This window comes from Triturus cristatus, chromosome 9 (assembly GCF_964204655.1).
Source record: "Triturus cristatus chromosome 9, aTriCri1.1, whole genome shotgun sequence".
Lineage (NCBI taxonomy): Eukaryota > Metazoa > Chordata > Amphibia > Caudata > Salamandridae > Triturus > Triturus cristatus.
The window spans coordinates 132,522,028-132,549,870 of record NC_140592.1 but is presented as its reverse complement, the minus strand read 5'-3'; the positions used below and the strand labels follow the sequence as shown (position 1 = coordinate 132,549,870).

Sequence of the window (27,843 nt, the reverse complement as noted above, 5' to 3'; positions counted from 1 at the left end):
AGAAAGCATCTATGAAAAGCTGAAGCAGAGGACAAACATATCTCATCACTGTTTAATACCTATCTAGCAAAATTCATTTCCCACAGTTATGCTGCAAATACATATGTCCTGCTGAGTATATGGAAACACAATCAGAATCAAAATTGTAGCAAACCGATAACCTGGACTGAAGCTATTTCAGTGACGATGCACATTTATATAATTTTTTAGATATATATTTTGATCTACTCATGCTGAGATACAGGGCATTCCTATTGAATGAACATTTCTGGCTGAGGAGATGGAACTTTGTACATACTGATCCCTAAATTCTCCTATTCTGAGCTCCAAAGTTTCCTCACGCAGTATATGACTGAATATATCACAAAACAAAAATATCATAGTCAGCTCTTCAAAACAGAGACAGTGGGGTGGTAAGTATAAATGTAAAAGGATAAATTTGTCCAAGTCAGAATGAAAGTTGTCCAGGGCCAATATATGTTGATGCTGCAAACGTAGGAGTGGAAATGATAGGAATGGGAAGTATGGAAACTTTATTTGGGAGTGTTGAGGCATCCCTTCCAGTGTTTCATCTGCCCTGTTAAATTCATTCTTGAGTTACTGCAAGGAAGCAACCAAGGTGAAGCTATAGGAAAAGGTACATTTCCTGCTTTTCTGAATAAGACAAAACAGCCGGAGAGATAGAAGAAGAAGCAGGAAGCAGAAGTGGAGCATGAGGAGAAAGTTGAGGATCAGAACGAACAGAGAGGTGAACAAGGAGAATTTCTTGGGAAAATATGTCCTCAGCTCAGACTTGAGTTTCATAAACCATCACTTCTCCATAGACTGCAGGGGAATTTGGAAGTCATCACCTAAATAGACCATGGACCTTGGAGCACCTTGCTCCAAGTAGTATGGGTGCTGGGAAGCATGATGTGGAAACTTGCCCTTAGACATGTGCTTACTCTATCAGAAGACTGAACAATAGGCCAATTCTGAGTAGTGCAGAAAGAATGCTGGGATCAGAGGAGCTAACTTTGAAGAACAGACACCATGCAATATGTTGAATATTCAAATCTCTAACACTCTCTCCATAAGCCAGTCAGTGAATTCAGCTGTGCCTGTCAAATATTCAATGAGAAGCAGTCACAGAAGGTAACACTACCAGGTGGGAGACCACTGCACATCACTACCTGGAGCCCTGATTATATCAGCAACCTCTAATCGGTTTCACACCAGCCATGCTGCAGTTAAACCCACCTTTTGGTATAACCTCAGCAGAACTCTTACATCATTAAGCCACTTAGTAGTGCTTAATAATATAAACCTGTCCTTTTTCTGCATTTTGCCCACAATGTGGTAAAGCCTCAGGAGGAATGTATGAAAGAAACATGCAGTTGAGCACTTTTCTTTTTTCTCTTCTTTATCTCCACTTAGAAATATTTTCATTGCACACATAGGTAAAACCATTTCTATAAACTTTAAACAATTTTGAAATGTTTGGGACACTTTCAAACTACTAGATACCACTCACTACAGGCAAGTGTTCAGTGGGTGTGAGGAGCCATTGTGAATATTTGTGAATGTCAAGTAAGTTATCACTTTGAGGGTGTTCACCACATTCATGATGGCCTGTCGATGTACAGGTCACACTGTAACCTTCATTCCGCACACTTAAATGCCACAGCTCCATTGTAGAAGAGAGCCTCAGCCTAGGCAGTCATTTGTGCCTACATCTTACCTACCAACGAGGAAACCCAAACATGTGCATCTTTAGGACCACTTTCATCATGCCACTTGTGGGGCTGGTCAAGGAACAGCCTGAAGACACTGTGGAATGACAAGGGTATTTCTTCCAGAACCATTTGCAGACGACGGGACTTATATTCAGTATATCAGCAACTGGAAGAGGGATGCGAAAAACTGGGAAATGGCGTCTGCATTGCAAGAAAGCCTGTGTTTGGCCCTGGGAGCCAACACTCTGTTTTCTGGACCACGTCCTTGACATGGCAAAGCATCAGTCCATTTCTGCAGATGCTGTAGGACTCTGAGTAATGGTAATACTCCTGACAGCTGTTAAGTATTATCCTGGATCCAGGGTCACAGCACTGCTAAAATCCTCATTGGAAAAGGAGGTACTTAGAGGACACCAAAGCTGAACAGTTAAGGTCTAGTCCTGAAGCTTGTGGTGGGTTTAGAATTTTAGATACAGGTAACACTTTCATGTAGTAAAATATAATAGACCTCATACAATGAAATTGCCACCATGTGTAGAGATCTCATCACTTCCTCTCTCTATATTTTATAGAACTAACCAAGACAATCACAGGGGGGATTGGGGAGATAGAAGGCGGGCACCACCTGGCATGCAAAGGAGGCAAGAACCCATAGCTAGTTTTAGCTAACCTCTATGGGCAACTTAAATGTTCAGGCTAAAGCACAGTTCCACCAGAAGGCGTACCATACCATTTGTGCACATGGACAATGCATCCAGAATTATCATTTTGTACTGGCCTGGGACTCTGGGGTCCCAGTATAGGAGACTGAACACTTTATTCGCCACACGTCAAGAGTGGGTTATGCTAACAATAAATACCAAACAAAAAAGGTTTGTTTACCCTCAAATCTGCAAATTATGAGGCTGCCACCAACTGTCTGCCCCTCTAATGTCTGGCCAGTGGTATGATGGTACTATTCCTAAGGGTTACGGACATAGGTTTAAGTGGACCAGGTCCCTCTGGTTCTCAGACCCAGTAGTAATTAAAAACAGACAATGAAACAGGGGCACTAATGTGATGTCCTTAACTTTAATGGCAGAAACACTGATCATTTACTGAATAACGAATGTAAAAAGGATTAAGGTAATCAATGTGAGAGTTTTAATTCCTATTTATATTTCACAAGGTTTACTTAATCTTGCATTCCCGAAGAGTATTTTCAATTTCCAGGATGTTGTGCTTCTGTATTTTTTTGTGTAGCATGTTACTCTTGTTAACTTTATTCTTTGAACTGAGTTATCTGCATGTGTTTTGATGGGGCATGAGAGCTCTGGAGTTGAGGCTGGAGGCAGTGTGAGTTTCTCCTAGTGCCTGTCAGTAGACCAAAAATTAGTTCAGCATACTTCTTGGCCTTTATGCAGAGGGCACATGCCTCAGTAATGTTTAAATCAGTTTGTCAATTTCAGAATTAAAACATTTCTAATATTTTAGCCTACCTATTTAAGCCACACCCTTAATTATATAAGCTGCACCCCTTTTGAGACCCTCCACTTTTTTTCATCCCGTTTAAAGCCCTGGTTAGACCACTTTAGATGCATTTTCTTTTCCTACAGAGGCTGTCACTCTACTGGGGAGGAACATTCCTCACAATAAATGTAACATTCCTAAGGAAACTCATGTTATGAGTTTTCTTGTGCAGACAATGTCAAAATAGTGAACTCAGAAGTAGTGCGAGACAGTGATACAGTGCCTGTGACTTTTGAGATTTCTGTAGGACACTGAATCCAGGCTCCTTCGAGAGGAGCAGATGGTTGGATGAGCTCCAGTGCACAGAACTTCCTGATTTTTGTGGACACTTTATAAAAGTGAGGTGCAGAGCAGCATGTTACCTTTGTTCGCTGCGTCACAGGGAAAGGGCAGAAATGCACTGTATTGAAAAGAATACAGCACATTCCTACCCTTGTCCCTGAACTGTGCTGGTTTGGCTGCTTAGCACCAATGCAGGCACGCCTGTCTTGTAAGGAGGATTGTTTTGTGCAGGAAGGTGTACCATGGTCACACTCCCACCCCCAGGAAACGCTTGTGTACCCACTTTTAGTCCATTGTCTTCAGTTGGGGAAAAACATTTCTGCAATGCGGTGGCTCTTTGTTCGAAAATCTAACCCAAAAACCTAAACTCAAGCAAGAATTTTCCTTGATTCAGAGCACTACGTTCTCTGTGCATGTTAGTTATGGTAAGAGTCTCACTGGCTACTCAGAATATGATCAGAATAGTAATATAACATTTACACACCATTAGACATCAAAAGTAATATTACCTATAACATTTCAAGGGTTTAACTATTTATTCAATTGCCCAGGTGAAATTCAAGTCCTCACATCAGGCAATTGCTCCACCGAGTGGATAATCATGATATACACAGGGGCGGCACCTCCGCCATGGCGGAGTAGCGTTGCTCCATTGCCTGCAGACGCAAACGAAAAATAAAATGATCTTAATGCAGCTCATTTTATTTTTCATCCTGGGACCACAGGACTGCGGCAGAGGAGGAAGAGTGGTGGGCCCTGCTGCAGTGCACATGAGGGTTTGGCCGGCTGTCTCAGGCCGGCCAAACCCTCATGTGCACTGACATCTCTCCAACCCAGCTGCAAGCAAGCGAGGGTTCCAAGCTCCCGATGGAGCTCAAAACCAGTGCACTCCGCCCAATCCCCACACTGCTCTCCTGGTTATAGCAGCATTGACATGGTCCACAGGGGAAGCTGGGAGATGCAGCTTGTGCGAAGAAGAGAAGCCCGGGGAGCAGAGCGGCAAGCAGTAGACTGGCAGGTACGTTTTCTTTTCATTTTGTTTTTATTTGAGACCCCTCGCCATGCCCCCCCACCCTCCGTGCTTCCCCTCTCCAAGCTGCCCACCTGGCCTCACCACATTTACTTTACATCAGCCGCTACTGTATATACATTTCCATAAAAAAAAAATAAAGGAATTCATGTACACATATACAGCGATTCACAGAAGTGCACCAAACATGCACATTTTTTAGGTGTACTGTAGAGAGCAACTCTACTATTATTTGACAAACTAAAATTATGCACAACACTAAAACAAAAAAAACAACAACAAAAACCCTATTAAAAAAAACACTTGAATGGCTGGAAATAGATTGTAATTTGACATTTTACCTCATACCCTAAAGTTCGACCACTGTTGATTTTCCATGAAATGGCTTCCCATGAAATCATAATGACCGAGGCTGATAGACTCCGTGCTGAAATTGCAGATGGTGCGACTGTGGGTTCTGTGATTCCATGAAAAAGTAAGCACATTGGGTTAAAAAATAAATAAAAGTTTCAAGTAAAACAGAGTTAATATTATTTATTTTTATTTTTATATACCAGTATGACTGGTTTGGAGCTTACAAAGACTGCAAATTACAGCTTTATTACCACCTCACCCCAAAATAATGCTTATTCAACTTTGAAATATTGAGACTTAGGAAGGATTTCAAAGTGTGACTGAAGGTTTCAGGCAGAAATCAGCTACGGGCCTATTGCTCACCAAAGTGGAAGACCACGTCCCACCAGGTAATTACAGACACCGAGGTAGATTTATCAAGGCTCTACCCAGGTTCTGAGGGGCATATTTACAAGGTCTGGCGCATCTCTGCAAATCAGCAGGGATGCGCCAGAACACTTGCGACAGGCAAAACCACCTGTGCGCCACCACTGATGCGCCGCATTTACAATGAGGCATGCCGTGGCGCACGAATGGGCAGATGCGTGTTGCATCCCCCATTGTAAAAGCAGCGCATTGCTGGAGTTGCGTCGCAAGCGCAACGCGGCTCCAGCAAGGCTCGGGGGCGCCCTATGGCTATCATGCTGCATCACTCCTTGCGCCTGCTTCAAGCAGGCGCAGAGTTTGGACGCGGCATGGCCGTAAAAGTGACCTGATGCAAGTTTCATGTGATGCAGGGCTTTACAACGTGACGCATCTCCCTAGATGCGTCACATTGTAAATAGGGCGCAACGTGGCACAAGGTTTACGCCGCTGCTGCATCACAGAAGTGACACAATGGCGGCGCAAATGAGGTGCAAGGGGCTTGTAAATCTGCCCCTGAGTCATTAAGAGCCATGCAAACCAGTGTAATGTTTTGATGATCTTTTCATCATCATCAAATCTGTATTTCAGCATACAGCCATAAAAGAACGGATAAAAAAGACAAATCAAATCGATTAAACCATTATATAAATAAAATCAGTCAGTAAAAAAGTAATCTAAATACATTAGGATATAACACTGATCAGACTTGGATGCTTCTGTTAATAGAACTTTATACGTCATGTAAAAGACTGTGCAGCAGATAGGCAAAGTGCTGAGTTAACCACTCAATCATAAAGCATAAATTGAGCAGGAAAAAGGGGGAGGCATCAACTACGGCATGGCGTCTTGTCAATATGGAAATTAACAGTTATTGATATGCTGCCTCAGCCTCTATGTCACCTCAGTTGTTTAATGGGGAACTAAGTTTGTGCCTAATTCGTCACATAGAACATAGGAACCTAGAAACAGCAAAAACTATATATTGGTTTGCAGAATGCTGCCTCGTTCCTAGATTGTGGCAAACCAGAATTATCCATTTTTCCCTGACCTTCTTGTGCGCTGGACAAAAGAAAAGGACATGTACCCCTGATTCAGGCGAGGTTCCATAGGATGGGTATACTTTCTCTATTGTGCTTGTCATGGAGGCGCTGCAGGCAGTGAACGTATGCAGCAGCAGAATCCGAAGTCTAAACTGTATGAATAGCTTCCTAGTCAGTGCAGGTTGGATCTCGTCAAGAAACTGCTCTACTTTATAATCATCCTTACTCAGGAGGAAGGTATGCCAGGTGGTTAAAAGTAGTCCTATTTAAAAGAGAACTCAATTTACCTGCACGAGGTTTCTCTTTAGGGCCACCTCAGAAATAAGAGAAGGAGCCCCCCCTTGGGTCCTCCCACAATCTTTCATTCCCCAACATCCTCAAGGTCTCTCTAATGTACTTTAGCCAGGGAAGATCACTGGACCCCATAACACTAATTAGTTCCTCCATCCTTTGTTGATAGGAGTGTATATCTGGGGTAGCCCAAGTCCTTCTCTAGTATGGAATTGGTAAGAATGGACCCATCTGAGATCAGTCTGAGCCCCACATCTAACCTGAGGTGAAGCAGTGGAGTACCAACTGGGAGGTCTAGCTGCTGCAGCAGGAATCGGTTCTCTGAGGTCACATCCTTGCGGCCCATTAACTCAGCTCAATAGAGAGCAGCACCCAGGGATTGGTGTTTGAATTACTGGCAAGATCGGTCTAGAGTAGGAGCCCGCTGACCATTTGGTAGCCCCCCTGAATGAAGTTCTAATTTAGGTGTATGCCTTGAGATGTATGTGGCCAACTCCAGGTGCTCGGTGAGGGTGATTTCCAAGGTATTCAACTACTGGTGCCCGGTCAAAAAGGGTCCCCTTTAGTGTGGGATTCGATCTAGTAGTTAGGCGGGGGTTAACCCCATATATTTTGTTTTTGACACATGGATTTCTAAGCCCCTCAGTCTGCAGAAACTACTAAATTTATCTAGGATGTTCTGTAGCCCTATAGGGAATTTTGATAAGAGGAGCGTATCGTCTGCAAGCATTGGTGCGAGGACCTTCATATTAGTTAATCTTGGAGCATCACTCTCACATAGGTTTATGTGGGCTATCAAGTCGTGGACATAGAGTATGAAAAGGGTTGCGGCAAGAACACAGTCATGTCTCACCCCCCATTGACAGGGAATGGCTCAGTCACTACTCCCACGTGACTGCATCTAACTTGGGCAAAGTTGTGCCCTTATTGGCTAACACTTGTCAGAGCGTGGACCTAGGGACCAGATCAAAGGCAGTTTGTAGGTCCGCAAACACCACATATAAATGCCACCCTCAGGGGTCACAGGTTTCCAGTATAACAGCTGAAGCCTACACACTTGGCCAATGGTAGAGGTGCAGTTGCGAAAGCAAGCTTGTAATCGAGTGAGTATGGCATTAGCCTCCAACCAATCCAATAGTCTATCTCGGATGATTCTGCTAAACAACTTTTGTGTACTATCTATAAGGATCATGGGCCTATAGTTGGTTGGTAAGAGAGGGGAGCCCTTTTATAAATTGGTATGATTTCAGCCCTAGCCCATGTTGGGGGAATGGGTAACCTACTCCTAATGTGTTAAAGTATAGAGTATAATATGGGCCCCATACATCAATCTCAGCAAGGAACAGGTCACCCAGGATCTTGTCTATCCCTGGCGCCTCATTGGGGACTATCTTATTGATCACTGCGCACACTTCCTGGTTTGTCAATATTGGGTACTCTATGCTTCCAGTCCCTTCACTAGACCCTAAGTCAAAGGAACCCTTCTCTGCTGGGATGGAGGCACATTCCCCTTCTGCCAAAGTATATAAGCCAGTAACATTTTCTATCCTAGCTACAGCAGCAATTTTGTTGTTAACTGGGAAAAAGCCCTCCTTATTCCCTGTGGCTACTAGATCCCAAAAGGTGCAGGTATTGCCCTCTTTTGCTGCACCTAAAAGACATACCCATCCCCTTAATCCCACTCTGTTTTTTGCTCCAAAAATGGCTTTTCTGTAAGCCGCCCTCCTAACTGGAATCATTCCTTTACCCTGCTGCTTAATAGAAGTGATTAGGGCAAGCTTTGCATTCTTGCAGGATTGGTTAAACCAGGAGGGGGGCTTCTCTTGCTTTCCACATATTTAGCTTCTAAGAAAAAATTATTCTTGAGGCCCTCAAACATTAACTGATGTAATCCCCCAATCTTCTCACTTTGTGCTAAGGCCAAATCCAGATTCCCAAGGATACCTTCCACAAGATTCTACATTGATCCACCCAGATCTTGTCAGTATATCATGGTACTCCATTTACTCTGCTCCTATAGACGGATAATTGGATCGTACTATCAAGGGGATCCAGAAAACTGACTGTCCTGCAAACCTGCTGTGGGAGAGCCATGCAGAAGAGAGCCATTGCCATTGCAGCACCGCTGGGGGAGCCACTTCAGACTCCCTTTTCGTCACCTGACATGCACTTAAGCACATTGTTGCCCCGCAGAGCGCGTAGACACATACCTGGTGTAGGTGAGCCATGCAGGAGAGAGCCATAGCAGCACTGCTGGGAGAACCACAATCCCCGACTCCCTTTTCATCACCTGATGCGCACTTAAGTGTGATGCTGCCCCGCAGAGTGGGGATGTGCCCAATCAATGCCCGGGTCAAGGACGGGCCCGTCCACAACTATTTGAGCCTGAAGGAGGCTGGGCTGGGTTTTCCCGATGAGATGTGCAACTTCGGGGGGGGTCTTCATCCTGCCCAGCCCTGAAGATGATCGGCAAGAATGGGTAAGCAAAAGTCAGCGATCAAACAGCCAGAGTGTGTGATAGTTAATACCCTTGATGCTTTTCTGTCAAGGGCTGCAAACTTTCTCTCCCAAGAGATAGAGCTGACTGAGCATCTCCCTTCACTTGAAGAGGGCAGGAGAAGTATGGGCCCAGCATTACCCATTCTTGAGGCCCGGCCTGAAATGACTTTAATGACTGGGAGTGAAGATCTTTGTGTTCCACCAAGCAGTCCACCAGGGAGTTTGCTCAAAGTCGGGTCCCCTTTATATTCTGAAATTTACATTTAACCAGCGGTCATGAGGAAAATGGGCGGGAGAACTTGAAGCCAAAACCCATGAAAGCTACAAAAGCCACTAGAGTGTCTAGAACTACAGAAGGTGCAAGGAGCACAGATCCACTCCTGGCTAACAAAGACTCCCTGTCACGTTAAAAACAAGGACTTATGTTTAAGGTTGAAAAAAAGGTCACTGTGTTGCTCCTACCACTACTACAAAGATTAACAAGGATTATGGAAAGTTTGGATACCCTTGTTAAAGGTGGGCATACAGGGGTAGGGGGGTTCCCATATCCTACCAACCTTTGCATCAGGGAGAACCTAGCACGCTCAGGGGAATGTAACAGGGGGGGAAAGTGCGCCCAATCCAATAAATCCATCAAACCCATCTAACCTATTGGCCTCGCACACAGCTGCTGTCTCTTTCATCCAAGTGCCCCCAACTCCTCAACTCCCCGAACATTTTGATAAACCTGTGGAAGGGTTGGAACCAACAAGACCACATGTCAGTCCGATTGGAAAAAAAATAGGGGGAAAGAAGGAAGAGTGTGGTCCGAGGACACTTGGAAGAGTGGCAGGGCAAGATCAGAAACTGTACCAAACCTTAGCACTCCCTCAGCTGTTTCCCAACTTGCCCTGGTTTTGGTAAACATTTCGGTGCTGAGAGAGAGTCAAAGGGAAACGACGGGACAGCTTATGGACAAAACACTCTATTGACTAACTATTCACGATAGAAATTATTTAAGAAGGAATGACGGCTTGGCCAGATATATTATCATGGCAAGGAGAGTGGGTGGGTGGGTTCTTTAAAAAAAGAGATAACAGGGGACTGTGTTGTAATTGTTTTGGTAAAGAGACAAAATATCGACTTGCACAAATATCGAGTTGCAAATATCGTGGATCAGAAATATCGAGATACAGATTCCCGTGGTCAAGAATATCGATTTCAGGTAAGTAATATCGATGTTAAAAATATCGAAGTGTTTAATATCGTTTGCCAAAATATTGTAGGTAAAAGTATTATTTGGTTATTAATGGTATGCATTTTAATATATATTTTATATGTATGTGTTGTATTTTTTTGTATAAGAATTGTTTGTATTTTTAATAGTTACTAATTATTTTTTATTTGAATTTTGCATTTTTAGGTCTGTAGCGGGATTTATAGGGGAATATGGTGGGAAGTAATTGAATTACATTAAAAGTATTGATTATTTTTTGTTTATTAATATATGTGTCATTGAGATGTCAGCGCTAAATGTGTAAAGTAATGTATTATTAATTAATTGATAATTGCTTGTTAATTAATTTTAACTAATTAATTGGTAATTAACTATGGTAATTGTGTAATTAATTTAGGTGTTTGTTTTGGTGTTTATAGGTAAATGGTGGGAAGTAATTTGTATTTAATTCATTATAATATAGTTTTTATTTAATGTTAATTATTTGATATGTATTTTGAGTAATTGTTTAATTTATTGTCTGTTGTTTTTACTTTTAAAGGGGTAAAGGTGGGTATTAAATACATTTTAACTTCTTTATTATCAGTTGTTAATCGTAATAGCTTTAATTTATAAATAAGTTGTAATTGTGTTTTATTATTTTAGAGTTTAATTTAGGTGTGTGTTGTGGATATCATAGTGTTAAAGTGTCTGTAGTCAATTAATGTTTATTATTTTTTTTTATTAATAATGTTTTTTAAATTCATTATTACTAATGTTAATTTTGGAAACACATGTAATTAGGAATGTTGAAGTGTTTTTTTATTGGTGTGGTGTTATAGGGTAGAAAATCCAATAAATACATTTATGTATTAATTAATGTTTTTGTAAATATTTTCTCTTTTAAAAGAATTTTATTTTATTAATGTATTTATTATGTTATATCATATATTATTTGTCGGTTTTTTATATGTAATTGATACTATAATATTTTTTCTTTTTATATATTTAATGTACTTGATTTTTCATTTCTAAATATTGGTTATTTTTATGATTTTTCATAATGTTTAATTTTTTTATTTTTGTTTTAACTGTTTGAGTTTGAATAGTAATATTTGTCTCTTCGCTATCTAACACATTCCCTACTGTTGCACTCACTGGAGTGTGAATAGTAATTTTTACCCTTACGTTATCCAACACTTTCTATACTGTTGCACTCACTGGAGTGGGAATAGAATGTGTTACCTCTCTGCTATCCTACACTTATACTACTGTTGCATTCAGTGGAGTGGGAATAGTAATTTCTACCCCTCCGCTATCCAACACTTTCCCTACTGTTGCATCTTTGGAGTGGGAATAGTAATTCTTTCCCCTCAGCTATCCAACACTTTTCCTACTGTTGCTCTCACTGGAGTGGGAATAGTAATTTTTATCCCTATGCTATCCAACACTTTCCCTACTGTTGCACTCTTTGGAGTGGGAATAGTAATTTTACCTCTCTGCTATCCAACACTTCCTACTGTTGCATTCACTGGAGTGGGAATAAGATGTGTTATCCCTCTGCTATCCAACAGTTGTTCTACTGTTGCATTCAGTGGAGTAGGAATAGTAATGTTTACCCCTCCGCTATCCAACACTTTCCCTACTGTTGCACTCTTTGGAGGGGGAATAGTATTTTTTTCGCCTCCGCTATCCAACACTTTACCTACTTTTGCTCTCACTGGACTGGGAATAGTAATTTTTACCCGTCCGCTATCCAACACTTTCCCTACTGTTGCACTCAATGGAGTGGGAATAGTAATTTTTACCCCTCAGCTATCCAACACATTTCCTACTCTTGCACTCTTTGCAGTGGGAATAGTCATTTTGACTCTTCCGCTATCCAATACTTTCCCTACTGTTGCATTCCTTGGAGTGGAAACAGTAATTTCTTCCCCTCCGCTATCCAACACTTTCCCTACCGTTGCACTCTTTGCAGTGGGAATAGTAATTTTTACCCTGCCGCTATCCAACACTTCCCTACTGTTGCACTCTTTAAAGTGGGAATAGCAATTTTTACTCCTCCCCTATCCAATACTTTCCCTACAGTTGCTTTCTTTGGGGTGGTAATAGTAATTGTTTCCCATACGCTATCCAACACTTTCCCTACTGTTGCTCTCACTGGAGTGGGAATAGTAATTTTTAACCCCTCCACTATCCAACACTTTCCAACTGTTGTACTCACTGGAGTTGGAATAGCAAATTTAATTATTTTGCTATCCAACACTTTCCCTACTGTTGCACTGATTGTATTTGGGGAATTGAAGTTTAAATATTTTCTTATAGTTTCATGTTTTTAATTATTGTAGAATGTTTATTTTTATACTTTAAATCATTTATATATATATATTTGATTTCTATATAATTTTTAAGTTTAAAATAAATTAAAGATAATAGTTTAATTATTTTAAAGTAAATATATATGTAAAAATTATTGTGCATGTGTTTATTTTTTAAATTAGGTTTATTTGTTGTATTTTGTTAAAATTCCTATTTTTTGGGTTAACATTAATAGTAATATTTAATATATTTAATATTGTTATTTGTTTTTATATATATATATTTAAATCAATATTTTTTACAACGATATTTTTGATTCAATATTTTTGTACTTACCTGTGTAGGTATGGGAGTCGATATTTTTGAATTCTATATTGTTTTTCCATATCTTTAACATTGATATTTTTGTCATAGATATTCTATCAGTGAACCAATTAATTAATCAATACGTAGTCAGGAATTTGTTAAGGGAACTTTCAAATGTTTCTTTACTTAGGGGCCAGATCTCTTTCCTCCCATTGGAGTATTTTTACAGACCAATTTTACTGAGCTCAGGAAGGATATTATTGGCATGGCGGACCTACTGGCATTGTTAATGTAGGTCCCGGCAGAATCGGTGCAATTGGGCTAAGGGTGGAGAATTAGTTCAGCCCTCTAACAGGCTTCCAATCTTGTGACTGACTACTCCCAGGTGACCCAAATCAAAATGTGGACGAGGGCACCAAGGCAACAACCCCAAGTGGGGTAATACCACTGGAACTGCCCAGAGGGCAATGTAAACTAAAGGTAAAGATAGCATCCTAGAATGTGGTGGCATCGGCACAAAGGTGGGCAACGTACACTGGTTGTCCCTGTGGCAGAACCAGGACATATTAGCCACACAGGAGACATGGGGCATAGACCAAATATTTGTAGATGAGTACCGCTAGTTTCAAACTGAAGCAATTCCATCCCCGTCAGGCAGAGCGAAAGGTGGTTTATTGACTCTAGTATCGAACACCCTGCCCATTAGAATTAGGAAATTTGAGAGCTCATGTCTCTATTACCATTTTTTGGTCTTTGAAAGGGAAAGTGATTGGGACTGGCTTTTAATACAATTTTATAACAACAACTTTGGTGGAAAAATGCCATCGGTGGTGGCCCTAATGGACAAAGAGATCTTTAAAATTAGCAGAGCGCTAGAGAAAAAATGTCTTAACATCGTGTGAGTAGGCAAATTTAATGTCCACCAATGTAAACACTCAATGAACACTGTCTGTGGCCTAGTGGATATGGAGGGCAATGCTATCTATCATTTCACACATCACGATTACGTCAATAGTTTAAACAGGATCTTATCTGCCAGAAATCTGGCAATAATTATTAGGGTAGATCCATATACAAGAGACTTCACAAAGACTTTCACGACCAACGTGTACAAGTCCACAATTGATTATGTACTAGTGTGCTAGTACCTTGACAATAGTAAAAGCATAGAAACCAATTCTGGCAAGAAAGAACAGCTACCAATTATCAATCAATCAATCAGGGAAATGTGAAGCACGCTACTCACCTGTGAGGGTCTCAAGGCCCTGAAGGGGAGGTAAGCAGCACCGTTCAGTCAAAGAGCAAGACCTTGGGTGTTTTCCTGAAGATGTTCAAAGAGTGGGCGCGTTTGCTGTAGATCGGCAGCTGGTTCCAGGTCTTGGCCATTCTGGCTCTGCGGATGGGTTTCGGTGAGGGCAAGGTAGGCAGATTGGAGGTTTCTCTTGGGTACGTGGAAGGAGATTCTCTCGTAGAGATATTGGGGTCTGGTGTTGTGGAGGCATTTGAAGGCATGGGTGAGTATCTTGAAAGGTTAATCTCTTCTTGACATGGAGCCAGGTCTAGCAGGTGTTGGGTGATGTGTTCTTGTCAAGGTATGCTGAGGATGAGCCTGGCTGCAGTGTTCTGTATGGTCTGGAGTTTGTGGAGCAGAGATTTGTTGTCTCCGTATTTGATTCACTCACTCTCCTGATACTGGCTTAGGCAGATGATGTGGTTTTAATTGCTTGAACTGGGGTGGCTCTCCAGCGCCTAATAGCAGCGCATGTGAAATTTATGACAACACTGGACTTGAAGGTAAATGAATCTAAATCCTCCAAAAGAGTGCCATCTTTTTTCATAGGGTCCCGTAGATTAAAAGTGGTAGATACCTTTTGTTTGATAAAAATCCGTCCTGGACACATATGGTGGATAACAGGGCCTTAGTAATGGAGAGAAGTATGGCAGCCATCCTAAGCTTCACCAAAACATTAGGATCAACACCAATTAAACCTATAAAAAAGGTATATAGTGCAAAGACTATACCCGCCGCAACATAAGGGGCAGGGGTCTGGGGTACCGCGCCTATGGACTCTCTCCAAAAGCTAGGGATAGGCTCTTTAAGAGGGTTGTATCCCTTTGTGGTTCTCGCTCCAACCATATTTGTCATTTAGATATGGAATTAACATATATGACTGACACAATAAGGCTTGCACCAGTTCTGTTATGACATTCAATATGGGGACATGGTTAACCTAACCCTATCTATAATAAACGTCATTAGGACTAGCTGAATTATTTATTAACCCCGGCACTTGTCTGAAGGTCACGAAAAAGAAAGTTAAGGCTATGTTTTTATCCAATCGCAAAAGAAACAATTGATGGACAGAATACTCAACAATGAAAACATTCATCTTCAGTTGCAAGGATCTGGGCTAAATCCATCATTCTTTTGCTCAACATACCACCTCAGTTTGGACCCAGCTATATGCAAATAAGTCTTCACCCTGTTCATTGTGGGAACAGTCTAGTCTGAACTGCCAAGCCAGGGTCTCACTGGACCGGAAACAAGCATCCTGGAACCGGTTTCAGAGCATCGCCCTTCATCAGCCAGGCTAGCTTGTATCCAGAGGTGTAGTTAGCATGGGACCCAAGTCTGGGCATACCCTTCCCACTTAGGGCGACATATGCAAAAGAAAAAATTGATGGACGAAATGCTGGACAATGCAAACATTCACCCTCAGTCACAAGGATCTGGGTTAAATCCATCATTCTTTTGCTCACCAGACCACCCCAGTTTGGACTCAGCCATATGTGAATCAGTCTTGATCCTGTTGCTTGTGGGAACAGTCCAGCCCGAACTGCCAAACCAAGTCCTCCCTGGGCCAGAAACAAGCATCCTGGGACCATTTTCAGGGCATCACCCTTCATCAGTCAGGCTAGCTTGAATCCAGGGGTATAGTGAGCACGGGACCTACGTCTGGGCATACACTTCCCACTTAGGGGGACATATGCAAAAGGAAATATTGATGGACCAAATGCTGGACAATGCAAACATTCACCCCCAGTCACATGGATGTGGGTTAAATCCATCATTATTTTGCTCACTGTTGGACTTGGCTCTTTGCGTGTACTTTTGCAATCTTGAAGAAGAATCTCCAAGGGCGTGAACATTGCTTTTGCCTCCTGCCTGAAGTCTCAGGGATACAAGACTTCACCACTAGCTCCCCTGAATTCCCTTGCTGTGGAATTCTGCCTTAGAGAGGTGCCTACTGTTATTTGGGCCCTCTGAAGAGACTGCGAGTCGCTGGGAACTGGAAGCGCGATGCAACGAGGAGAAGCGTGTCGCCATCGCAGCAGTTGCTGTCACATCGCCGAAGAAGCGTACTGCCACTGCAGCTGTTTGCCGTTGCATCATCGACGATGCGTGTCGCATCACCGGAGAAGCATGTCGCCTCCACAGAGGTCGCCGTAGCATCACCGGAGAAGCGTGTCGCAGAGCCTGTCGTGGCTCAGAAGTTAACGAGTTCACCGCACGGCCGTCGGGTGTGCACGCATCACTTCCAACGTTGTTGCATTGCATCAAGACACCATTTTCTCGCATCGCACCAGATCGTCACATAACATCGAGGTGCCATCTTGTCGCATCGCACCGGATCACAGTAAGAAACCGACGCATCACCTCCTCTCCGGTAAGGAACCGACGCATCACCTCCCCTACACAGCAGTAAGGAACCAACGCATCACCTCCCCCGAAGCAAGGAACCGACGCATCACCTTCCCTGCGACCCTTTTGTTTGTATTGCATGACGCATCCAAGGTACTTTGAGATTAAAGTGTTGCATTTACCATCTACATTGAACTAAGCTATTTCTACCATTTTAAAGTCTTTGGTTGAGAACAGTATTGTGGATTTTTGTTGTTAAGTCTAGTAAAGATTACTTATTTTTCTAAACTAGTGTGGTGTCCATTTGTAGTGTTTTCACTGTATTACTGTACGTGTTCACAAATGCTTTACACACTGCCTCTGAGATAAGACTGTCTGCTCATGCCAAGCTACCAAGGGGGTGATCAGGGGTCATTTTAGAAGTGTACCCCCTTACCCTGACTAGAAGCAAGGGTCCCTATTTGGTCAAAGGTACCTTCCTCTGCCAACTAGAGACCCCCAGTTCTAACATTGGTGGTCAGTGGTGAGGATTCTGGACTTGCATTTGTGACTCATATACAGTAATTGGTGTACACTACTAGTGAGTGCAGACCAAATGCGACCACATACTGTTTTCTGTTTTCCGGTATCCTCCTGGAAGTATTTTTTGATGCTATGACTCTGGTTAGTTGTTACAAAATGGAACTCGACTTCTGGCACATGTTTCTCTACTCAATGAAGAAGCTACGTGTGTTTTGCAAGAAAAGAGGGCTGCCTGTGAAGAGAAGGTCCAGGGAGGATCTAGAGGCATCCCTATTTCAGTATGAGTTACCCTGCTGGAAGGCAACACTACCAGTTGTGTCTAAGGAGGAGGAGTTCTCTAAAAGTGAGGAAGAAACAAAAACAGATGCCTGGTGTCTGGCTTATGACCAGAGGCTGAGAGAGATTGATGAGGAGCTGAGAAAGCTTGATGAGGCCAAAAGGGCCTTTGTCCAAGAAGAAGAAATTTGGGAAGATCAGAAAGTGAACTTTGCTGAGTTGGAGGTGGAATCCAGCTCAGATGGTGGCAGCAAAATTGAATTTTCTAGTGCTGAGGGAGTAGTACACACACCCAGAGATGTGGCACCTGACTTGAAGAAGGGGGTTAATTTACACTAGGAGGTTCCAGGATATGAGGTAGCTCCAGTGGCACGCAGTGTCCCTGAGGTGAATTGGGAAATTGACGCAGGGGTTCATGGTCCTAGTGGTGGGCAGGACACTCTACTGACTCTAGATGAGAGGTGCAGGGAGAGGGGTTCCCCTATGGTTGAAGTCCTGGTGTGTGAGTGTGAAGACCGCCCAGAAGAGTGTGGGTTGAGTGACAGAGACAGTCAGATACTATCTTGCCAATCTCAGGAGAGTGGTGTGGAGTACGTGTGCAAGGCACTGGATGGTGAGGTGAAGGATAGTTTGGTTAACCCTTGTAGAAGGCTGTGTGATCCAATTGTGGGAGAGCATATTGTAAGTCCCTGTTTTCCAGAGCTATGGCAACACCTGTTGGAGAGTGAATTCTCTGACCCCAGGGAGCTCACATTGGAGGCAGACCTTTTGGTGGATTCCAGAGGGTCTGGGGAGGCATTGGGGAATGACCCTAAGAGGAGTGGGTCAGGTATATTCCAACCCAGAGTGGGGGAAGTGGTTCAGAGTAGCCCAGCTAAGACTTGTTGTAGTGGGAGCGGTGTAGGGCCTCACGTCCTATCTTTAAGGGGAAATAGTGAGAATGGGTTATGTCCCGATAGTGCCCAGCCTCAGAGCCTGGATGGTTATTTAAGGGAACACCAGGTGGGGAGCCTAGTCTGTCCTGATGGACCGCCCATTGAGGGGGATCCCCTAGTGTCTAGTGAACTGGGAGTGTCTGTAAGCAGGCCTCCATCAGTTCTGGTGTCTGGCAGTGCCACTCTTAAGTGGAGGGTGCAGAAGTCCAGAGTGAGGGGTGAGAGGGGGAAAGAGTCCCCAGTGGAAGAACCAGTGGGTCAGGAGCCAGCCAGAAGGGCTGGGTCACCGATATATGACCATGGTGACACCACTTCTGTCCTGGGGGATCTTCACGCACTGTCAGATGGATAGGGGTCGAGAGATCTGCGCCAGGCAGACTGTCACATGACACATGAGTTGTGTGTCACCCTCGGGGGGGGCATATGTGCTCCCAATGAAGTCCTGGTGTGCCAGGCAAGTGTTCAACCGCAGGGGTTGGTCCCTGGGATGGGTAGCCAGGTTCAGGTGTTGCCTGACCTGGAGGGTGGGACAACTGTAAACAGTGTCCTGACCAGTTTGTCTTCTGGGGGTACCGCTCCTGATGGGAGGGTGCAGTACTCTGGAAGGGGGTACAGAGGGAGGGAGTCCTCGCCTCTGAACCAGGTTCAACTGGAGGGTTTAGACGCTAGGTTGGAGGACCAGGTTCAGGGTGTCCCCTCTCACCTGGAAGCCCAGTTGCAGGATAGAACCCCGGAACTGGTGGGAGAATTGTACAGGACACCTGCTACAGGCACCCTGACTATTCTGGAAGGGGGTACCACTCCAAATGGGAGGGTACAGAAACCCCAAGGAGGAGGAGGATCGGGTGTGGGAAAGCCCACCCCAGTCTCCTCTCCAGCCACCAGGTACAGGCCCGGGGCTGGTGGGTCAGTGGCAGGATGTCATACCTGACCGGACAAGAGGGAGAGTGGACAAAGGGTGCCAAGCACCTGCGGCTACTGCCCACCGCTCTCTGATGCCACAGAGGTTTGAGACCCCTGAGCAGCATAAGGCCTGGGTCTCAAAACTGACTACTGTCAGTAGCCACTGTGGCTTGCTGTCTGTCTGTTGGGTCACACCTGTGAGCAAGCTAAGGTTAGGTGCTGTACAGGTGGTGTCCACAGGTGAGGAGAAGGGTTCAACATGGGTTAGCTTGGTGGGCCCTGAGAGTATGGATAGAGGGATCCAAATGGGATCAGATTGGCGTAGAACTGGAATATACCCCTGCTGTTGCGGGCCAGGGTCTATGTTCTATCGCCCAAAGCGGGGAAGCCCATCAAGGTAGTGATTGGTCTACCCTGCGTTTTGGCTGGAAGGGGGTTGTGCTGGACTTGGCCCTTTTTGCAGGGTCATCCCTGAAATATTTGCCTACCTCCTGTATTTCTTCTGACCTGTTGTTGGCTGTTTTATGACTCTGGGCACTTTACCACTGCTGATCAGTACTAAAGTGCATATGCTTTCTATTGTAAATTCATGTTTTGAGTAGTGACTCCATGATTGGATTATTTGATTTACTTCTCAGACCCTAATACAGTGCACCATGTGTGCCCGGGGAATGAAATTAAATGCTGCTGGTGGGCTTGCAGCACTGGTTGTGCCACCCACAGAAGCAGCCTGTAAAGTGTGTCTCAGGCCTGCCATTGGAGAGCCCGTGTGCAGTCTGGTACTGTCATGTCGACTTGGTAAGTGCACCCACTTGCCAGTCCCTAAACCTTCCCTTTTCTTCATATCAGACACCCCTAAGGTAGGCCCATGGGCAGGGTGCATTGTAAGTATAAGGTAGGACATGCCCTGGTGTGTGTGGCATGTCTTAAAAGTGAATTACAGACATTTTCGTTTTTCACTATTGCTACCAGTCCCCATAGGCCAGAATGGGCAGTTTGATTATAACATCTTATAAATCTAACTGACTCTGGGAACTAGGTAGAAATTCGAGTTCAGTATGCCTGAACGCAGAATGATAAAATACATCTTTTAGTGAAGTTGGTTTTAACATTCTGTGTTTGAAAACATCACTTTTAGAAAGTAGGTATTATCTTGCCTAACTGTCCAAGCCTGCCTCTGCTAGGTTGTGTATTCCATGTCTGGTTTGTGAGTGACAGGGGCTGGGGGATTTCAGGTGACAGGGTGAGTCAGCACAGGGCTGAATAGACTTATCTGCATGTAGAGTGGTGGGACGAGCTGCACCTGGGTCTGACTAGGGCTGTGCCTGCCTTCCACAATGCTGGCTCCACCTCCTGTGGTGTGTCTGATGTCCCAGGCCCACACTGTCAAAGGAAAGAAGGAGTCCTGTAAACAAAGTGCTCCAGGACTGCACAGAACTGGTTTGAACTAGGTACAGACACTCTCTGCCTTCAGAAACAAAGGACTTTGGTGTATAAATACTGGGGCCCAGACCCCAAGACTTTAGATCACTTCTGGGAATCATGACAACCCTTTGCCAAGGAGAAGAACCAAGGGAGCTGAAGCAGGAGACTGCCCCTGTGCTGTGCTGTTAGGGTTGGCCTGCAGTGGTTACTTTATTGCCAAGGAAAGGAGAAAAAAGAACTTTGTGTGTACTTTTGCAATCTTGAAGAAGAATCTCCAAGGGCTTTAACTGTGCTTGCCTCCTGCCTGAAGTCTCGGGGATACAAGACTTCACCACCAGCTCCCCTGAATTCCCTTGCTGTGGAATTCTGCCTGACGAGAGGTGCCTACTGTTGTTTGGGCCCTCTGAAGAGACTGCGAGTCGCTGGGAGCTGGAAGCGTGACGCAACGAGGAGAAGCGTGTTGCCACCGCAGCAGTTGCCGTCACATCATCGAAGAAGCATACCGCCGCAGCAGCTGTTCACCGTCGCATCATCGACAAAGCGTGTCACATCACCGGAGAAGGGGGTCGCCGCCACAGAGGTCGTCGTTGCATCACCAGAGAAGCGTGTCACAGGGCCTGTCGCAGGTCAGAAGTTACCGAGTTCGCCGCATGGGCATCGGGCGTGCAAGCATCACCTCCAACGTTGTTGCATCGTATCAAGACACCATTTTCTCACATCACACCGGATCGTCACATCGCATCAAGGCGCCATCTTGTCGCATCGCACCGGGTCACAGTAAGAAACCGACGCATCACCTCCTCTCTGGTAAGGAACCGACACATCACTTCCCCTGCGCAGCAGCAAGGAACTGACGCATCACCTCCCCCGAAGCACGGAACCGACGCATCACCTTCCCTGTTACCCTTTTGTTTGTATTTCGTGATGCATCCAAGGTACTTTGAGAGTAATATGTTGCATTTACCATCTTCATTGAACTAACCTATTTCTACCATTTTAAAGTCTTTTGTTGAATACATTATTGTGGATTTTTGTCGTTTGGTCTTGTGTTAAGCCTAGTAAAGATTACTGATTTTCCTAAACTGGTGTGGTGTCCATTTGTAGTGTTTTCACTGTATTACTGTACGTGTTCACAAATGCTTTACACACTGCCTCTGAGACAAGCCTGTCTACTCATGCCAAGCTATCAAGGGGGTGAGCAGGTGGTATTTTAGATGTGTACCCCCTTACCCTGACTAGAAGCAAGGGTACCTATTTGGTCCAAGGTACCTACCTCTGCCAACTAGAGATTCCCAGTTATAACACTCACCACACTACCACAGTCGGGACCCAGACATATGCAAATCAGTCTTGACCCTGTTCCTTGTGGAAGCAGTCTAGCCTGAACCACCAAGCCAGGTCCTCCCTGGACCGGAAACAAGAATCCTGGGACCTGTTTCAGGGCATCACCCTTCATCAGCCAGGCTAGCTTGAATCCAGAGGCGTAGTGAGCATTGGGCCCATGCTGGGCATACCCTTCCCACTTAAGATGGCATATGAAAAAGAAACAATTGATGGACGGAATGCTGGACAATGCTAACATTCACTCCCAGTCGCAAGGATCTGGGTTAAACCCCCACCCTCCTGGTGATGACTGATCAAGCAACCCCCATCACTGGCTACTAAAAGTGGGGGATTAGAATTAATTGTCAGTGAGTCAATCAATTCCATCTAGGGTGCTAAATTGATTAGAGATACGAACATGAAAAAGGAGAGAAGAGAGCAGAGTGTAGTCACGCCTGGTGTATGAACTGGGTTTGTACAATTAGCCCAGGGACATTAGAGCAATGCCTGGCGCACCTTCTTGCGTACCCACTGAATCAAATAACAATCCATGCACCAAGTGTGGATTTTTAAAGTTCAATATTCCACAGTCCCCTTCGCAGTCCACCGGCCCGAGCCCAATTTACCCCACTCAGCGAGTAAATAAAATATTATTTGCCAAAGTGAGGGGAAAATCACAGTTCTACGACAGCCAGTCCAATGTTTTGTTCACAAGCTCTTCGTGCGGGTCTCTCTGGTCATCACGCAGCTGAGAAACTCGTGTCAGAGTTGCCGAATAAAGGCACGATGCAGGAGATAAGGTTATTACAAGGAGCTTCTGAATTTGCATGGGGCCATGGGTCCTAGAAAGTTTTTCATACCTTCCAAGGTGTTCTTGGCAGAATGTTGACCTTGTTGCGGAATGACAACTATCTGCACTTGGTGGTTACTTAGTAAAATAGGGAGCACTGCTTGCAGATATGTCAGTCCTAGAGGAGGTCAAGAAACTATTGTGGCTTTGAACACCACCCACCCTGCTTGTGGTGCCGGGCCCTGGTACAGGTGAAATTAATGACTGTGACTTATTAAAATCTTCAGGTTTTTGCTCCATGGTTGAAAGTCATGCCAGGATTGGCACTAATTCTGTGCTTAAAATGTCCTTGACTTTGGAGATTAAGTTTATTCTTAGTTGGGACATTTAAGGCAGCCGTGCATCATGACCTACTCCTAGTTGATTACTGAGGGGCTGATCAGAAAAATAGGGTCCAACGAAAGGTCAGTTTCGGTGTCAAGCTCAATAGATTGTTCCTGGCCATCCTTCTGGAATACTTGGTGGCAACAGAAGACCAGCATCCTCAATTGGAACGCGAAATAGCATCCATAGCATCAGAACATTAAGTTCCAGGAAAGCACACAGAACAAAGGAGCATAAATAGCTTGAGAGGTCATATAAGAATTTAAAAATGTCACTCACACAAAATTAGACACAGGTGTAAGGGTAGGTGGCCTAGTCTCGTCCTGCCGCTGATGGGAGCAGATGGGCCTAGTCTCCGGCAGGCTGCGTCCTGTATGTGTTCCACGCCACTGGAATAGTCAAGCACTTTTCAGCACTGCAGGTGTGTCTGACACCTCCTTCACCAAGGGGAATGATGGGAGACGAGGTCTGATCCCAGCAGGGCCTCTGAAATACTCATGTAAAGTGCGAGAAAGAAGCAGCAGAAATAACTGTGGGAATAACCAAGTGCTTTTCAACACTGCAGCTGAGTCTGGCCCCTACTTCACCAAGGGTAATGCTGGGGGATGAAGTCTCACCCCAGCAGGACCTCAGAAATAGTTACTCAAAGTGCGGGCAAGAAAGCAGCAGAGAATGGTATCAGGGGCCCCGCAGCCCCTGCATTGTGGGGGCCCCCCTCAGCAAAGCACTCTGGCTGCAGAGCTCCTGATTGAGCCTGGAGGGTGCCCCCCACGGGCCTTGCAGGGAGGCCCCCTCAAGTTTCGTTACACCAGTGAATGGTATCTGGCGCTGAGGGAATAGTCAAGCACTTATCAGTACTGCAGGTGAATCAGGCCCCTACTTCACCAAGAGGAATTCTGGGGGATGAAGTTCCACCCCAGCAGGGCCTAAGAAATGCTTGTGCAAAGTACAGGCGAGAAAGCAGATGAGAATAGTGTTCTGCGCCGCAAAAATAGTCACACACTTTTCAGCACTGCAGGTAAGTCCGACCCAGCATTCCAAGGGGAATGCTGGGTACAAAGTCCGACCCCAGCAGAGCCTCAGAAATGCTTGTGCAAAGTACGGGCGAGAAAGCAGCAGAGAATTGTCAAGTGAGCTTATTCATGCATGGTTAATTAAAGCCATTGCATGTACATATACAACATAATAAAATATAACCATGATAATACAATATAGCCACTTAAACATCTTAAATAAGAAAAACTGCAAAACAGTGCATGTTATTAAGCATGACTTTGAGCCATCGAAGCAAACACAATAATAACTTAATACAATCGGATAAGAATTGACCAAGGCCTGATTCAAGGGGACACCCCTCCATCAAGTAATAATAAAGTGTGAGCATGCTGTGCAAACTAATTGCCAGAAGGTGTTTTTGTGCTGCTCAATGATAATGCTAAGTAAAATGATGTTTTCCTGATGGGAAAATCTTAGGATATAGAGGGACTCAATGTTGGTTGTATACCGCAGCTACCCGCCTGTGTAAGTCTACTAAGAAGTTAAAAATACTGACCACCCCCAAATTGTACAAGTGCTGTGTGGTTACTACTTCCAAGGAAAGCCATTCTTCCAACCTCGACTAGGAGCACAAGTCAAGGAGTCAGGTGCTAGATGTGTCCAGCTGCTTCGCAGGTAGGTTCAAGACTCTCACTGTCTTACATGCTAGGTGCACAGAAGCCCCCCCCCCCCAATAAAGAAATAACAGCTGGTAGACATGGCCTGATTTGCAGTACTCCTAGAGATGGACATAAGAGTCTTTGCCTGTGTGTTATCAATGCCGGTCTAATGCACAGCAGATGAAGCAAAGATTCATTGTTTTGATGACAGAGCCCGCAGTCTGAAGTGGTCCAGTGCTGTTTCCAGGGGGGGCATAAGATCCTTTGATGCAAACACGCAGAGACGTATTAGCATGAGATCATGCTTCTTGGCCTCTGAGAAGAGCGCAGGTACGATAGGGATGAGAACCCCAAGCTGCATATGATGGCATAACCGCCTATACATGCCCTTATCAATGACAAATGATGAAAGTTTGTGATACATTTAAAAGCGGAATAATCCATTGGGGGTGCCTGGCATCTTCAAATTGGAGTGCTGCGATTGAGTGCTGTAGTGCTGGAAACACACAGGGGCAGATTTACAAGCCCCTTGTGTCACTTTTGCACCGTTGTTGCGTCACCTTTGTGACTCAGCGGCAGCGTAAAAGTTGCGGCCCATTTACAACGTGACGCATCTAGGGAGATGCGTCACGTTGTGAAGCCCTGCGCCACATTAAACCTGCGTCAGGTTTAATGTATGCTGGGTGGGCGTTCCGTTGCAGGAAGCCCCGTAAAAGTGACGCAGTGAAATCTACAAGATTTCAGTGAGTCACTTTTACGTCCATGCTGCGTCAAAACCCTGCGCCTGCTTGAAGCAGGCGTAAGGAGTGACGCAGCATGTTAGGCATAGGGCGCCCCTGAGCATTGCTGGAGTTGCGTCGTGCTTGCGACACGACTCCAACAATGCGTGACTTCTCCGTCAACAGATGCGTCAGCCAATCCTTGCGCCATGGAGCGCCGTATTGTAAATACAGCGCATCCATGGTGACGCAAGGGTTTTGCATGTTGGCGCATGGAAAGTGATGCATCTCTACAGATGCGTCACTTTCTTGTAAATATACCCCACAGTGCTTTATGTGGGCCTGCCTTTTTATTTCGACCCCACACTGATGTGCCAGCGAATTAACTTCGGCTGCCCTCGTGCTCCAGCAGTAGAGAATGGTGTCCTGCGCTGCGGGAATAGTCAAGCGCTTCTCACCATGGGGAATGCTAGGAGACGAAGTCCCACCCTAGCAGGGCCTCAAAAATGCTTGTGTAAAGTACAGGCAAGAAAGCAGCAGAGAACTTATTTACTTTCCAGCACAAAACCTCTTTTGCACTGGAAAGTTGGCTTACAATTACTTTGCATAAAGATGGCGTCCCATGGGTGATACATTGGCTTTCCCAAGTTACTAACCCTGCTGCCTGCCAAGGTTTTCAATGTGAGGCCCAATCTATTAAACTCTGTAGACATGGCTTTAGGACAAACAATTAGACCTCCTCATGCCAGGTGTGGGGATAGAGAAAGGCTTTCCTTCCTCCAAAACTGCACAGCACTTATACAAAGTGGGAGAGTTTAAAAATAGGTCTAAGTATAGAATTTTGTTCTATGTGAACCCTTCCAGTACAAAAAGTATGGTAGAATCAAGTGAACTCCTTTGCACACTGGTGAAAAGATGTGTGTGTGGTAATAGGAAGCCCAAAAGTGCACTACACTGCTTGCCAAAAGCGTAGCTGACCTGCCATCAAATTTAGATTAATTAATATTGTAAATGAAACTCCTACGTGTGTTTCAGTAGTTCAAACTGTAAACAATTGATATTCATAGTGTATAGAGCATACCTTCCTCTGCAGAATACACAGTTTCCACTGGGCTAAAAGGTCCTTCTCCTTTATTGTTATATACACCAACTTTAACTTCATATGGAGAAAAAGGCAAAATGCTTTCATTTCGGAAGACGTATTTTCCTACATCTGGAGATGTAACAACAGTCTGTATCCATGTGGTGGTGCCTGCTGGTCGAAAGCCAATCACATATCCAAATCCTTCTCCATTTTGTAGTTCTTCAGGAAGAGGCTAGAATGATAGGTAACAATTATTTGGCTACAGCCAGCAATAACTATACAAAACGAGTAGATACATTTCCCTAACATAGTCTAGTCGTGACCCCTTTTCTGACTTGCAGTTTAGGGGAAGAAGTATACCCTACCACAAAGGATTATTCTAGTCAAAGAATTTTATGACCTTACAGAAGAAAGTTATTTTATAAGTTTGTAGGATGCCATCGGTCTCTTGCTCCATCTTTGGACAGAGATGCAATGCTTGTAGATGTGATGAATAACTTTGGATTTTAACATTTGTAATTTGCCATAAAAATACATTTGAAGCAGTTTATTATAAATCACTTTCAAAATAGTTATACTTCGGAATCAGTGGTAAATACAAATAAAGTCATGTTTTTTAATGAACGCAATCAATAATAAACATATACATACTGCCATACATGTATTGTTTATTGTTAACCAACTCAGTGGTACTCATTTTATCAAGCTTAGGAGGATAAAAGACTGAGAAGACCTATTGGGATGGGAACATGCACTCATGAGATCAAATTCAACAACAGAATCCTGTAGTGCAGGGTTGTCCAAACTATGGGTTTCAGCCCACTGGTGGTTTGTGAGCTGAGTTTTGGTGGGTCGCGAAAGTCCAAGCAATAAACAAAGATTACTCTAAGTTCAATATTTATCTGTCACATCTGCTGTGGTTTAAACACAGAGGTCAAATGTCAGGCTATGTCTTCTAACAAATTGCTTCTTTTTTGACATGGGGATTGGTGTTTACAAACTCCTCCCACTTTCCCGTCAGAGAAAGTAAAGTGAATTATGTAACAATATTGCTGGGTTACAAATTGTTTGAAATGAAAGTCTATGGGGTGTCATTTTTTTGTAACATACACTATCATGAAAATACCTGTAAATGAACTATACACATTCAGCAGAAAAGCAAACATTTAGGTGCCGATTCCGATCCGTTAAAAAAATTCCCCGTACGAATCGTATCCGGATTTTTTTACATACGAATCG

The 27,843-nt window shown here is 44.2% G+C and overlaps 1 protein-coding gene across 2 annotated transcripts in view; it reads right to left on the bottom strand.

The window, feature by feature from the left end:
- The window catches only part of LOC146797512 (contactin-3-like), an 869,316-nt gene that overhangs the window by 47,829 nt on the left and 793,644 nt on the right, over positions 1-27,843 (bottom strand). For both annotated transcript variants that reach the window (XM_085624528.1, XM_085624527.1), the window contains 2 exons: positions 26,602-26,836; positions 4,878-4,993 (listed from right to left, as the gene is read on the bottom strand). In XM_085624528.1, the coding sequence (XP_085480654.1) occupies positions 4,878-4,993; positions 26,602-26,836 (351 nt within the window). The remainder of the gene's footprint in view (positions 1-4,877; positions 4,994-26,601; positions 26,837-27,843) is intronic.